Source organism: Neovison vison, chromosome 10 (genome assembly GCF_020171115.1).
Source record: "Neovison vison isolate M4711 chromosome 10, ASM_NN_V1, whole genome shotgun sequence".
Taxonomy (NCBI): Eukaryota; Metazoa; Chordata; class Mammalia; order Carnivora; family Mustelidae; genus Neogale; species Neogale vison.
In genome coordinates, this window is record NC_058100.1 from 34,903,947 (window position 1) to 34,919,312 (window position 15,366).

Sequence of the window (15,366 nt, forward strand, 5' to 3'; positions counted from 1 at the left end):
GGATTCATAGCAATAATAGCTAGTGTTTTATATAAATTAATTAACTCAATCCACATTAGAACCCTAAGAATAAATGCTATCACGATCCCCATTTTTTCAGAGAAGTAAACTAAACAAACAAAAAAACTCAACTTTTGAAAAGTCATTTCTCAGGTTCCCTTATTGCAGACTACTTGGTGTTTGTGAGGATAACTAACCTCCCAAGGTCACCTAGCTAGTTGGTAGTAAGGCAGAAATTCAAACTCAGGCCATCTGGCTCCAGAGCTTATGTCTTCAATCACAAGTGGAGGGAAGAATCCCAGAGATGCCAGAGTTGTCGAAGTTGGCCTCATCCCACAAAGGACTGAAGACAGGCTCCAGGCATTTCGTCATTATCTTTTCCTGGATATTAGTATCAGGGGCTCTGAAGACAATAGGATTAGCTGCTACTGTTAGAATATGGCTTTGGGGTTCTCTTGTCAGGCTGTGTGGGCCCTGAAAGAGGGCCTCTAGAAGGCTCACAATGCCACTTATAGGGAAGGAAGGAGCCTTGAGAGCTTGGTAACCTTATGATCACTGGTTATCCCTTCCGGTCCTCTGTAAACTCAGGATAACTTTTTACAAAAATCTCTTGATTTATACAAAAATTTTTTACAAAAATCACTTGATTATAACAAATGGAAAATAAATGTGTGCGGTTATAATATTAACTGAGCGCTGGAGACCATCGTATTGATGTAGATGTGTAGAGGGTGTTTGGGCATGGGCAGGTTATTATAGGAATGACCCTTGAAATACGGTAGAGTGATTTAGAAGTTTAAGAGAGGGCTGTTTGCTTAGTTTAGATCATTTCAAGAAAAAAAAATGACAAATTTGTTGTTCTGTGGAATTAACAAAGAGACTAATAAGATAATATCAGATATTAAGTGCTCTAAAAAAAATAAAATAGGGTGGTGACCTAGAAAGTGATGAGGGCACAGGGCTCCTGGGTGGCTCAGTGGGTTAAAGCCTCTGCCTTTGGCTCAGGTCATGATCCCAGGGTCCTGGGATTGAGCCCTGCATGGGGCTCTCTGCTCAGCGGGGAGCCTGCTTCCTCCTCCCACCCCCACCCCCACCTGCTTCTCTGCCTATCTCTGTCAAATAAATAAATAAATAAAATCTTTAAAAAAAAAATGAAGTGATGGGGGAAGAATCTTTAGATTGGGTGTTCGGGGTAACAAACATCAGAGCAGAGGCTGGAATGATGATCTGGGTAGAAGATTTTGTTGAAGAACATTCCAGGTAGAGAGAACCATAGCATAAACCCCCCACCCCCTCCGCCACCACGAGCGACACCCAGGCCGAGAGTCAGGGAGCCTCCTGCGGCTGAAATGTGAGAGCATGGGGAGAGAGGTAGGAGATGAAATCAGAGGTACCAGCGGCTGGGGACTTCTCAGGCTCCAGCCAATCATTTGGATTTTATTTCAAGGACGACTGAAAATCATTGGCTTATTCCAACAGGATGAGACATGACTGGATTTATGTTTTAGAAAGGTCACTCTGGCTGGGGTGGGCATGATCTGTGGGAAGGAACGGGTGTGTGGAAGGAGGGGAGTGGCAGCAATGGAAGACGGGAGACGAGCTGGGACCCCGTAGGGTGGCGGGACCCCGTAGCGGTGGCCCAGACGGGAGAAGGTGGTGGCTCCTCCTGGGCGGCTTGCGAGCAGCTCTTAGTGCAGGGTAGCAAACTGATGGGCCACCTACAGCCGCACTGCAGCTGTTAGCGACTGTTCCTCATTAGAGCTGTGCTCCAGAAACGAGCGAGGAAGTTCTCAAAATATTAATGCCTGACTCACAAATGACCCCTAGCTTGAAATTGTTTGTCGCTGGGGAAGAGCCCTTTTCCACTGGGGCCATCCGCATCCATTCCCACCTCATCATTCCTTGGCCACCGTCACTGTCCTCCTCTGCTCCGCTCTGTTTCTCTTGCCAGACTTCGCTACCACAGCAGACCACCTTTGAGCTTGCTGTCCAGTCGGGAGGGAGGGTACAGTACGGTTCCTCGCTTTCTGCTCGTGCTCAACCAATAGTAGTGTGGGCTGGGAGCAGAGGCCAGAAGGGAGGACACGGGGAAAGGAGGTCAAGAAGAAACGTAGAAGGTAGGGCTCGGAAGTAGCGATGAGTCTCTGGCCCGTTGGATTTGTACCCTAAACTCCCATCTTTTAGCAGCAATGTTTTAAATGCTGCTGAGCTTCCATAAAGGTCTTACTGCTATAGTTCAAGTACATGTGGCCTGACCATGCTTCTGTGGGTAACCTCAAAACCCCCCAATTTAGACTATTCCTTTGTGAAAATAAGCCTCAATTCTAACAACGTTTAGAGGCAATTTGTTGTTAAATTAAGTGCTTGTCCTTTGTTCCCATGGTATCTGTCTAATACACACATCAGCATCACCATCCCTGGAAATCCTGTTACAGGATAATTTATCTTAGTCAAGCCAGTGTGACACAGTAAGTATCATTAAGCTAGTTATATTTTCATTCATTTGTTCCGTGACAAATTTATATGCAAATTTTTATAGAGAATTATCGTATTTTTTTCTGTGTTCTGCCATCTTCCTTCTTTCTTGCGTAATTAGGTTGGTATGTTTTCATTCTATCTAACGGGCTGCTGAATAAAGAGCATATTATATCATATGAATAGATATGATTTTATGTAACTTATTAAGTCAGTAATAAATATAAATGACTTCCGAAATCTATCTGAGATTGAAGAACCGTACAGTGGTACGGTGAGCATGGCGAGCTTGGGGGGGGGGCGTGGATTTGCTATGACAGATGCCAGTGTTGGAACAAGTCCATCTTCTCTGGGCCTCACTTCTTTGCTTTTTACTTGTTGAATGGGGACCTTTTCTGACCAAATCCCCTCCAAGAAATAGTCTAGGACTCTAAGAAATCATACATAAATAAGTGGTCTTATAAACTTTCAGGCGTCACATTTATATATTCATGGTTGCCATGGCAAGTAACAACTGTGCCCTCCCACTGAAAAGCCATTCTTTGACTCACCCGTCTTCTAATTTCCAGTTTTTTGTCATTTTGTGTTGTGAGATCAAAGATACAGCATCTGGGTGGATCTTGTTTTGTTTTGTTTTTTTAAACAGAATGGTAAAGGTCAGACTCTTTAAGAGGGAACTCAGATCCCATTCCTTCAGTGAGACTTGCCATGCTGCCTCCCCCTCTACTCGGGGTCTCTTACCATCTCAGCCAAGAATTGAAGGCTATAATACAAAAATGTGATTTTCGTATCATTTGTATCATGTTTGTATCATGCAGTAGCATGATAACACTGTAATAATTTTCAGCTAGAGTTGGCATGACTGTAGTGTTAAGTCCCCAGCATTTTTCCTGCTTTCTCCCTATTCTGAACAGCTCTATCTAGCCCAGCCTTGAATTTTAGACAGATGTGTAAACCTTTAAGCAACTGTGCACTGCCCTTCTTGAACCATTACTCTAAACGACGATAATGTTACCTGTAATGTTACCGATAAATGAGTTTAAAAGAGAAGTTTCCGGCAGTGTTTTTTTCCATGCACGTTATCTTCAAAGAGTCTTTTTAATACAGAGTGGTTATAGGAGACATAATTAATCTATATGTTATCCTCTCTTATCACGTTGAAGATTGGGACTTTCTGTAACACAAAAAGAAATAAACTGTCTTCTTACAGGGTTAGACAGTTTATAACTAATCATGAACGGGGTTTGCCCCAACGTGGCTGTCCTTCTGGATCATGGTTTAGTACCCGAGACTCGGAAATTCCCTGTACAAGTGGCCCTGAGCTCTTTTCTAGGGGGTTGATAGGCCTTTTCCTAGTTTCATTGTGCCCGTGTATGTACCCCAAGTCTAGGATGATCTCTCTATGGGGGCGAGGACAGTTTGGACATGCAAGCTTGTGCATATGTTCCCTTCTATTTGATGGATGATCTTACAGATCCTTTGATTTCTATCAAAATAATAACACAAGGATATTTTTTAGTACTTCACTAAGGATTTGGGGAAGCAATACAGCCGTTCAAACAACCTCAAATAGAATATTCCATACGCTCCGCACAGTGGTTTTATCCACAGACACCCTGCTCGGCTGGGTGAGTCAGAAGCGGCTCTAGCCTGGCGCCGGCCCAGCACACGGACAATACGTCAGCTTCTTTCTCTCTCCCCTCCTGTTTCTTCCCTCAATGCTGCTAATCTGGATGGCACCAGACTCGAGGTTCTTCCGCCTCAGTTTACCCATGACTCAGCTCTTCTCAGCCTCCAGCCCTGCCGTGGCTCCAGCCTCCCTTTTGCGCACTCCAACTGGCCAAAGTGCTCAGCCAAACCAGACGGACTCCAGCCGCCTCGCGCTCCCTCGTTCGACAGTCCCTGTGGCCGTCACTAGGATTTCCCGCATCCTTCCACCTGCCCACGGTCCTGAAGGCCAGCTTTCTGTCCGGACGGTACCTTGGTGATGATCATTGTCATCATAAAAGTGAACATTTGTTGAGTACTTGTAGTTTCCCAGGCCCTGAGCGAAGTGTTTTATTGACCTTCCCCATTTTAGAGATGAAGACTGGGACCCCGAGAGAAGAATCCAGGCGCTGCTCAGCGCTGCTGCGGTGCTCTTAACCGACCGGACATTTCCCAACAGCGTTTTCTGACCAACTACATAGCAGACACTCCCCTAGGCACTAAGGATAAAGCCGTTAGCAAGGAACTCCCAGTACCTGCCCTCACGAAGGATATTTACGCATAAAGAAATGGGACAAACCAAGCAGGAAAACCGCTCAGGTGCAGACTCCAGGCTCTGAAGAGAATAAATCCAGGGACGCGTTTGAGTTGAAGAGCACCTGGGACGAGGGCCACAGCCGGGGCGGGACTTCGAGTTGGGTGGTCAGAGGCTTCTGTTAATGTCTTGAGGCAAGACCGAGCCTAATGAGTTGAAGAAACTGAATGAAGGCCAAAGAGAGCACAGAGAGAAAAAAGCTCCTTAAAGATTAAGGATTTTGACCTTAAGAATGATGAGAAGCCTTGGAAGTTTTTAAGCTGGAAAGTCACATAATATCTGAATTTTTTCCCCAGATCCTTTGGGTTGCCTTGTAAAGAAGGGATTGAGGTGGGGAGTGGGTCGGAAGGTCTGGCCATGGACTGTGGAAGACATAACAATAGCTTGGGCTGGGTGGCTTGAGGGAAATAGAAGTGGGTGGATTTAAGAGGTTATTTCAGGTGGCGAAAATTGACATCAACGTAACTCATCAACGTAATAAGTAGAGACAGAGCGTTCCTGCTTCATCGTGAGCCTCTTGAGACCAGGAGCCACGGACGTATTTGTTGTTCTGCCGCCAGCGAACATGGCACTTGCAGGTACAAATCTTGGTGGAGTGGCGATGTGATTGAGCAAGTAAACAGATGCAACCTAGTAGTTCCTCGTGTCCTGTTGCCTCCGGAACCTAAGCCAAATTATCTCATTACAGAGTAAACTTATAATTTGAGGTAGATTGTCTTAAAATTTTCTTAATTTTCATTATTGAAGGTTAACAGTTTTAAATTTTTTTCCTCTGACTATAGCTTCTTGCACTGAAGATCACTGAAGCAGAAAATCAATTTCCTAATCTTATTTTAATACACTCTAAATACGTTTTATACAAGTCTTAGGATTTAGAAAAGGGCCAGGTATAGAATTAAAACAGAAACTATCATTTCAAAAAGGGCTTGGAGCTTATATACTTCTATATTAATACTTTAAATCAGATCTGGAATAAAAGGATGGCTTTTATTTAAAATATGTAGAAAACATGAATTTTAGAAGAATAGGATATTCTGATAAAGGGAGAAAAAAAGCCTTATTTTTCTTAATATCAATGAGAAACGTGTGAATGACGGTTAAAAATCACTGAAGGGGATTGCTGTATGGTAGCACACAGCCAATATTTATTCTATTTAAATCAACCAACATGAAGATCAGAATCATAATGGAATACTTACCTACAGGCAAGAAGCATAATGTAACAGAAATGCTCCCAATGAAAATGTACCAACCTTAGACTACTGAAGAAAATCCCAAGTCTGCATTGAAAGAAGGACATTCCTTGGACTCTTAAGAAATTCCAGGCCTCATTTTTGTGGGTCGAAGTATTTGGATAGCTTGATAAGGAGATTATATAATCCCCTTATAGGGATGTTTACGTAGTACTATTTTTATTAGGTAGCTGTGACAGATGACAAATGTTAACTTAAGTCCTAGAAAACAAAATGGCAGCCATCCCCCTGAATGGCCAAAGCTGTGGGACCAAGACGTCCTAGAAATCGTCAGCTCTTTCCAGTTTCACTTATACTTTCCCAAGTCTGCCTGTTCCCTGCTCGGTCCCCGTGTTCCCTGTGACGAGGCGCTTAGCATTGACCTTGTGAACACTATTTAGTCTCCCCGTGAGTCGTTTTAGTCAGCCAAACTTAGACGTTTTTTTGCCAAACAAAGAAGTCCCAATAAATATTGAACTTGAAAACGTTTATGTTACTTAAAATTCTTCGTGACTGTAGTTGTGTTTTTTCACATGCATAAGATATGTTACGCTTTTTAATGTAGGACTATTTCATACAAACATTTCCACATTTTGGTGTTATCCAAAGACTTACAACTTTGACAAATATGTGCAACAACCCATAGTGGCAAAAACTATTTCCAATTTATGAAAAATACTCAATAGGCCCAAACCCACTCCCCTAAAAGTATTTTTTTGTCCCACTCAAAAGTTTATTCTGGAAAAACAATATTACTCTTTACCAGAAGAGCAAAATTTTAAAATGTGCTTCATTTAATGAACTTAAATATGTATAATATTCTTCCAGGCATTTTTTGAAAGTGAAGTGGAAAAAAAGGTAAAACCAAAATGTTAACCTCACATTTTACGGGAGTACTATTTGAAGTGGTTTTTCCTGGAGTGGCTCTCTTAAGGGTGACTCTGCTGGCCTCGATTTCCCTTTGGAGTCTGCTGGGGTAGAACAGTCTTTACGTTCTGACCTGCTATCATGTCACCCAGAAGGGTCTCAGGTACTGGGCTGGGTCTGCCTCGCAGGGTCCAGTAGAACAATCCAGATGTGGACTTCTGTTGACAGTTGCTGTGGGTTATAGAAAACATTTAACACTGGGCGGTACTATGTAAATATTTCAGGAGACATTTTTGTATCACCTTCCTGTTTATATTTTATGTTTTCTGAACTATTGTTTAGTACCCTCTTTGCCAGTCATGGGACTTTCATTTAAGGGAAGAACCTTCAGTGTGTTTTGCAGAGGCCCGATTTTCTAAGGCCAGATAGTTAAATACAAGAATTTAGCCTTAATTATATTTTTACTTCGCAGTTGTGCCCAATCTCTCTTTTTCCTTTTTTTTTTTTGTTAAAGAAACTATAGTGTCAGGTCTAGTAAAATAGCCCAAAATCCTAGAAATTTTTAACCTCGTAGGATTTTTAGCCTTAAGACTAAACATTTCATTTTAAAAATGATCTGAATAAAAATAGTTTTTTTAGTCCAAACTATATATTTGAAATATTTAATTAAGTTTTGAAGAAACCAGAAAATTTTAATGTAGTCTTGTGCTACGTTTTTGAAGGTTCAACCACAATCTCAAGAAGAAATTAATTTTAAATACTGAAGTTAAAGCATTTTAGTGAACCAAATCAAAGTTGACAGTTTTCTAATTTGATCTGTCTCTCACCTTTTTTACCCATCAGTGTGTAAGCGTTCATATACACAAGCTAGCTCCTATAATTTCTCCCCAGTTCACAGTGTATAAACTGAGGCTTTGACATTTCCTCAAGAGATATGGTAAAATACACATTGCGTTACCATTGCTCCCTTTCCTTGCTCTTTCTGAAAATAATCACATTCCCCAAACATTTCAAGAGTTTCAAGGTTTATAGGGAATGGGAGCATGTATTCCAAGTGAATGCGTTGGCCTGGTAATTTCACCTTTAGAACTGTAGTGTCATCTCTTCCTAATTAAACAGTGACAAAGTAGTAAGTCTTTGTGTATCAGGACACTTGGGACTATCGAAGCTTCAATTCCAATTTACTGTATATCAGTAGAGGAGAAGCCACTATCCTAACACATATGAACATTGTGTTCAAAATCCTCTTTCCACTATGTTTTACCCAGACCCAAACTGGTCGAGTTTATTAAAACACATGATCCCCTGGAACATTATCTCTTGCCTTGTTTTCTTGTCTCCCTCTCTCTTAAAAAATCATGAGCTAGAAAACCAAACTTCGTTTTTGCAGTAGAACTATTAGAATCCTTTCTTCTCTGTCAAGCGTAGGACTGAAGTTATATTGTTTTGTTGTATTGCTTATGGGGTGCTGCAAAGCTGTGTACAATAAATGTCAAGGGTAGTAATTTACTGACAACACTTAGGCAAAGAGAACATTTTCAGAAATGGGTTTTATTATATTTCATCGGCACCACTCACTTTACTTTTGGTGGGTTTCAATATTTGAGTCAAAATATAGTAATAAAATAGTACATACGAATTAAGTATTCATCCAACAGATCCGCCCCCCCAGGCCCCCACACCCCTCACTCTGGCCGCAGCTCTTGGTGTGGCTGCTGCGGCGTGAGGGCTGCTCGTGCTCAGTGGCTGCTGGTCACTCAGGCTGGGTTGCCGTGTGACTGCCTGTCTGTGCCTGCTGTACAGGTGAGCGCATGTTCTGCACAGCAAGTGTAGACAGGCAGACACATGGCAACTCCGTCCAGCCAGGCCCTTGGCTCCTTCGGGTTTCCTCTGCTCATGGGCAGACACAATCAGTCTGTTTTCCAGATTTGGTGATTTGGGAGGGTGAGGGGGAAAGGGAGAGAAGCACACAATAGAATTAAACATTACGACATTATGGAACTAAAGCAAGTGAGACTTTTGACTTTATTCAGAAAGTGCACTTTTACATCGGTTCCAAATGTGCTAACATGGAGAATGGCCGCAACCGAACACTCACATTGAAATTTTAAGGAAAAAACAAAAGAAAACAGAAAAAAAAATAAAAGATTAAACACAAGGTTTATTCTTAAATCCAATTCGTAGTAGTATTACTGGCCCCACATGCAGTCAGAGTTCAGAGTAATTGAACCAGATGTTTTTCCTCTTCACAAAAACTGCATATTTTAATACTGAAGTTAAAGATAAAGACTGTGTTTATACATGTTTCTTGTGGTAGATAAGTGCCATAGCCCTGCCCATGAAAAAGAAACTTGTCATTGACATGGAAACGGCAGCCATTTTCAAAATAATCAATGAGCCCAATGTCTTTGGCAGTTCAACCAGCCAACTTTGGTATCAGATGCTTTGCTAGTGGGATTTTTACAAGGGGGTGGATTTTTGCCAATACGTCATAAAACAGCAAGAACGTATTTAAATTTCTCACGTCCTTTTTAATGCAAAGTTTTTAGTTATGGGTGTGAAAACCAAAATAAGAAGCAGTTGTGAGCTTACACGCTCCTCTTCTTAATTAACTATAGCGCCATACCAGGCATCAAAAGGGTATAAACTAAAAAGTTGTTTCCCACAGTGCTGTTCAGAATGTGTTTTGGACATTGGTAGTACCACACAGTTGCAGAATAGTATCTTCAACATAGGAAAGGAAACCTCATTTCATATCCAAAGAGTAAAACCAGACCCCTTGGAAAATTTTCTTATAATTTATGTAAGAAAGAGTTAATGGTGTTACAAACACAGATAGAAAATGTAATTCTGGTGGCTCAAGGATAATCCTACTGGCTATTTTAGTATAAATGATCAATTCACATTCATAGAGGTATTTAATAAATTCCCTTGCCCTTTAAAAAACAAAACATTTAGATAGTCAAAATTCCAGTAAGTGGGATTTCTTCAAAAACAAAACAAAACCTTATTGTCCAAGGAGTGTGGAGTTTGGGACTTTTTCCAAAGAATTTTGAAGAAAACGCGTAGTTTGTTATTTCCCTTTAACTGTAAAATTCTGAGAAAATAGCAAACAGAAACTTTATGGAGAGGAAAATGTTTTTAAAGACTGAAAAAAATGCAGTTTTCTACACGTCTGAACTTTTATGCATTGATTAGATATGGTACAGTTTCAACAAAGAGCTGATAAGAGCAATTTTCCATTTATTTGATTTCAAGAAAATAAATGTCTGATTCTGTTTCTGGTCATCATTCTGAGTAGAGAACTTTTTTTTTTTTTTTTGTCCTAACAGAATCAAAAACGTCAGTAAACTTGGCTGCTATTTAGATAATTACAAGGTCAGAGTATGCAAAAACAAATACCTTACGAAAGTATTTTGGTATTGGTACTGCATTCAGTGTAACAGAAGATATTTAGAGTGATTCACTTACAAAGAGTATATTGGTGGAAATTAAAAATTACTGGGATTCTGTATAGCTTTCCCTCTCTCTCCCATAAATAATCTGATCCCGTTAACTCTGCTCAATTAAGGGAATGATGCATGCGACCTGAAAATAGAAAGAAATATTTGTGAGTTTATATGCTATATTTTAATATGAAACAGGTCTAGTAAATCAAGATAACCCCAAAATATTTGAGCCTGAAAATCCATAGCCTTTTTTTCAGGGGGAAGAAAATCTTGCTGAAAAAGGACTGCTCTATTCATACAACTTTTGGAAATTTTTTTCTAATGGCTTTTTTTTTAACTACAGTTATAGTTGTGGAATAGACATACTTCACAGTTATGTTGAACCTGCCCTCAATCTTGTTAAAAAGACAGAAGGCTGAAAAAAACATTCAAGACTCTTTTTCCATCTCCCAACTAGAGTGAATATCAATTCATTATCACTTAAAATGCTAGCTAAAATATAAAAGAGCTATTTCTGTTATCACACCATGTAATTTTTGATGTGATTATTATACCTTATTTTCTCTTGTCTTTTATTTATTATCTTAAGGAAAAAATACAAGGAAAGAATTATCTTCTAAATCCTTTACAGCAAAATTAAACCAAAACAACTTCAGGAAACTGGCTGTCACGATAGGTCAGGATATTCAAAACGAAGATTTAATTATTTTCCTTAGTTTACTTCATTATCTCTATTTATTAAAACTGATAAAGCTTTTAAAAAGAGACCTTCAAAAACCTTTCAAAACTTTACATCGTTTACAGCACACTAAGGAGAAAAGATAGAAGAAACCGAGTAAGAAATTTTCTGTCTTCCCTGAAGACATTCCTCCTTTTAGGTTGGAGCCTGACCCTCTGGTTATTTTAAGTTGGGGATTCTGAATGATGGCCCCTTAGTTATTATTTGGACAGTATTGTGATGGGTGAGATACTCTCCTTAGAAAAGAGGAAAATGGATTGTTTTTAGAGAGCAGAGCTCCTACAGAGTAATTGGAAGTTTTGGCTTCTCTTTAGTAAGGATGGACGCTGGTGGGGAAGTGAACTGTTTCACATTATCAAGTTGTATTTTCCTCTTATTTCCTTAAAAAAAAAAAAAAGGAAAAATTCTTTCATTAGAAGCTTTACGCCTCAGCTTTTTCTCACGGTGTGAAAAGCTTGGGTGGTCTATAAGGCGAGAGGTGGGGGTAGGCAGTGTATTTTGGTCTTTTAAAAACATAAACACCATTATCTGGGCTGAGAGGCAGAAATGCCAAGCCGGAAGGACGTTAACCTATTGACTAACTGCAGGAAAGTGATCAGTGTGAAACTTTGTCCCACTGTAAACAATGTGACTTCTTTGATTTTGAGATCTGTGGCTTAAAAAAGGGAATGGGGTTTGAAAAATGTTTTATATCAATCCTCATCCAATTAAGAATTGATGGTGTTGAGGCTGAGGCCCTAAATTTCCTTTCTCTTGGATGCCAGAAAAAGTTTTGCTTTTATCCCAGTACCTAGCCTACTTCACCAGTCATCCACGCACTAAAATGAAAATAACCACTGAGCTTCTATGAAATGCAATTTGGACAGGCCCTGCAAGCATTGTTCTCTTTCTGACAATGTACGATATTTAATTTTAATACTTACGATCATATCCAAGGGTAATTTGAGTTGAAGATGTCACTGTTGTTAGTTTCCTCTGGAATAGATCCCATGACCTCTAAAATATTTGTATATCTCCTTATAAAGTAATATCAAAATAAAGTTAAACATTGCTCTAATTACCCTGGAAAGAGAGAAGGTTATTTTACGATACGCGTGTATTCATGCTGGGGTATAGCCCAGCGTATGAATGGCCATCCTATCCTGCCTTCAGTCCGCAGGGCTTTATAAAGTGAGCTTTTACTTTTGATCCTGAATTTAGCCCATCCAATTTAAAAGTAAGTAGGATTTCTTTTCATTATTTAAAAGTTTGCATCAAAATGGCTTGTCGGGACTCCACCGAACACTTGTAGGCACCCCTAGGCTAACCCTGTACAAATTAATTCTTAAGGTTCCCATTCCTGTACTTATGCCAAGGACACCACCGGGTCCCTCTATCTCCAGACTAAATTCGTCCTGAGGGAGAGAATTGGTGGGTGAGCAGTGATAGTTTCTTACAATCAGAAAGGCCATTTAATGTAAAGAAAGACATTTAAATTAAATATACATGAAAGGAAAGCAAGTTGTGAAATTCTGTCATTTATAGTTTAAAAAAAATTTTTCAGAAAACTTTAAACATTGCCAAAGTCTTTTATAGCTACATTTCTTCTTTAGTAAGTGCATCAACTAGTAAAAATGTATTTCTTGAGAAAATAAGCTTCTGTAATTACCTCATAGTTTGTTTGTTTGTTTTCAGTTTCCTTGTGTAAGAGGCACTATGGATGTTTTAAATATCTCTTGTTCTATTAAAAATAACTAATATGCAGGCTTCCAGATCACAACAGAAAAAACAAAGGATGGCTTTATCATATCATTTAAGTGGAGAAGTGGAGAAGATAACTAAATATATATCCTTGCTTTTTTTAAACTAAAAAGTATGAATAGAAGAGATAACTTATATGTTCTTTATACCAGTTTGGGGATGATCAAAAGGGTAATTTAAAAAGTAAATCGTTTTCACGAAAGATAACTTGGGGAAACTTTTGTAATAAAATGTTTCACAAAAGAGAACTTGTTACAATTTTTAGATTGTTACAAAATGTACCATTTAGAAAAGGATTGTTCAGGAACTGCTGTAATTTTAAAGAATTTAAAGGAGGACAAAAGAGATCACTTCATTTTTTCATAAAAGCCTATAGAACAGATGTTTTCATTATATAAAATAGGCGGTAGATGCAAATGGGGGTTGAGGGAATTAGGGGTGAGGCAGTAACATTTTTCCAGAACTTTCTTTAGGAGGCCCACCTTTACAGTGCAGCATGGATCACGTTGCAACCAGACTTTCTCTGTTATTCTCACTATTGGGATTTCATTCAGCTTGAGGGATTTCCTCCCTCCCACCTTCTCCCCACCCCCCTTCACCTCCAGGACAGCTGGAAACGGACCAAAGAAAACTTTGCCTTCGTTTACAAATTCCTTTTTTATCAGCGGGTTTCTAGACAAAGTACCTTATCATTTTAAATGCTCGTAGAAATAGCAGCATTGTAAAATAGAGGCATGAGGTCTCAGCTGACCAGCAATTATCAACCATTTTCGGATTAAAAAAAAATAAAACTGTAACGCAGAGATGCGTAGTGGGGTATCTGTAGACAGAGGTGTCTGCTGTTCTCCGACTTAATCAGTTGCTGACTCACTAAGTTCTGGGTTGGCGCTCTTTCTGGGTCAGTCCCGTCTGCATTGTCTGGTGGGCAAAAACTTGGCAGCCTCTTCTTTTATTGTTAGATACTACTATTCCTGGTATTTATAGTATGTAAGTAAATTTTCCCAAAAAGCACTGTTCGGATAGCATTTTACAAATAGCAGATAGTCTTTTCTTGGAGGCAAAATGGATTCAGTCCTGGGATGTTAAAATTTCTACTATAGCCCTTACTCAGATAAGTTTTTAGGCCCTTGGATTATTAAGTTCAACAATTAAAAACCAGCCTCATTAAATTACTCTGAAGTGTTTGGAGTGTTTTCATGTTCCGGTTGGAAGTGGGAAAAACTTTGAACTTAAGGAAATACTTGACGTATGAGTCTTCAGAAATCAAATAGCATACAATAAATCGCTCTGTACCCCAGGCTGCTCCTCCCTCGAGGGTGGCCGCGCTGCTCCCCACCGCACGGAGCCCTCCGTTTCCCTCGCACGCCCTTGGCTCCCCACCTCGGCTCTCCTGGGCACAGACCAGGTGAGCGCTCAAGAAGGCCTTACCCACAGGTCTTCTCTCGAGCGGTCCTTTCTCAGCAGTGTCCCTGAGGGCTTCTGGGTCCCTAGTGTGCAAAACCTGTGAAGAAAAACACTGGGCGTGAGATTTGAAAAAGCAGACAAAAGTCTTCTCCTTGGAAACAGCCACTTTGGTCCCCAGACGTCCACAGCGTTGCTCGCCCTTGCCCAGTCTAACCAATGTGCAGACTACTGTACAACGGCATTGTCCTGAACAGGTAGTCTGAACACTGGGGCGACGGAGCAGGATCTCCAGAAGCTTCCATCTATGCACTTAAAATCCTCTCCCGGTCTTTGGGAAAAGCCTCCCTTCCTGCACCAGGGGTAGCTTTCGGCTCTCCCCCCAGAATTCTGCTGCACTGACTGAGACACACTCAAGGGCTGTGATTTCCAGTCTTGACGTGGCACATTTGCTGCAGACTGGGGAACTGGCAATGAATTTAGGACCAGGAAAAGGGGGAGGGCTGGGCTGGAGAGTCCATATATGGGATGATGTCACCCTGGGGAGGTTTGGGTATGCGCGGTGCCGCTGGAGAGACCGCTAGGATCGCCTGCTCTCAGACATGGGTCTGTGCGTAAAATGGTACCAGATGTTTTAGTGTAATGTTAAGCAGTCATTTCATCTTCAGGCCAGATTTTTTTCCTCAACTGGGCAGGAAGTGGGCCTCAGTATGGAAAAGCTGTAAAAAAAAAAAAAAAAAAAGAAAGAAAAGAAAAGAAAGAAAGGAAAGAAAAGAAAAGAGTCGAGATGCACAGTTCTGCTGTGGCCAACTGAAAGTGAGTTAGTGTGGAAGTGCAGTACAAATCTGCTGTCTGGTCCAGGCTAGAAAAGGAATTTGGAGATAGAGAGGAGATTAAAAAAGAAAGAAAGAAAGAAAGAAAGAAAGAAAGAAAGAAAGAAAGAAAGAAAGAAAGTAAACAGAAAGTTGAACACTGGAAGTCAGGGCTCATTTGCCAACTTTGTGGAGCTTTCCTGTGGTACTTTATTTTCTGGTATTTCACTCGTCAAAAAGGGCAGATAAGTTCTTTTTTTTTTTTTCCTGTCTCTCTCTTTCCCTCCTCCTCCTCGTCTGTTGGATCTGTCAGCGGCTTGCAGACTGCTCTAGACTTGAACAGTAATTA

General features: G+C 40.4%; 1 protein-coding gene across 7 annotated transcripts in view; it reads left to right on the top strand.

The window, feature by feature from the left end:
- DNM3 (dynamin 3) overlaps positions 1 to 15,366 on the top strand; it is a 534,866-nt gene that overhangs the window by 282,800 nt on the left and 236,700 nt on the right. The window contains exon 16 of one of the 7 annotated variants that reach the window (XM_044266981.1): positions 4,219 to 4,341. The exons of the other annotated variants lie outside the window; for them this stretch is intronic. Coding sequence (XP_044122916.1) covers positions 4,219 to 4,251 — 33 coding nt within the window. The 3' untranslated portion in view covers positions 4,252 to 4,341. Of the gene's footprint in view, positions 1 to 4,218; positions 4,342 to 15,366 lie in introns of those variants that run through there. 7 annotated transcript variants of the gene reach the window in all.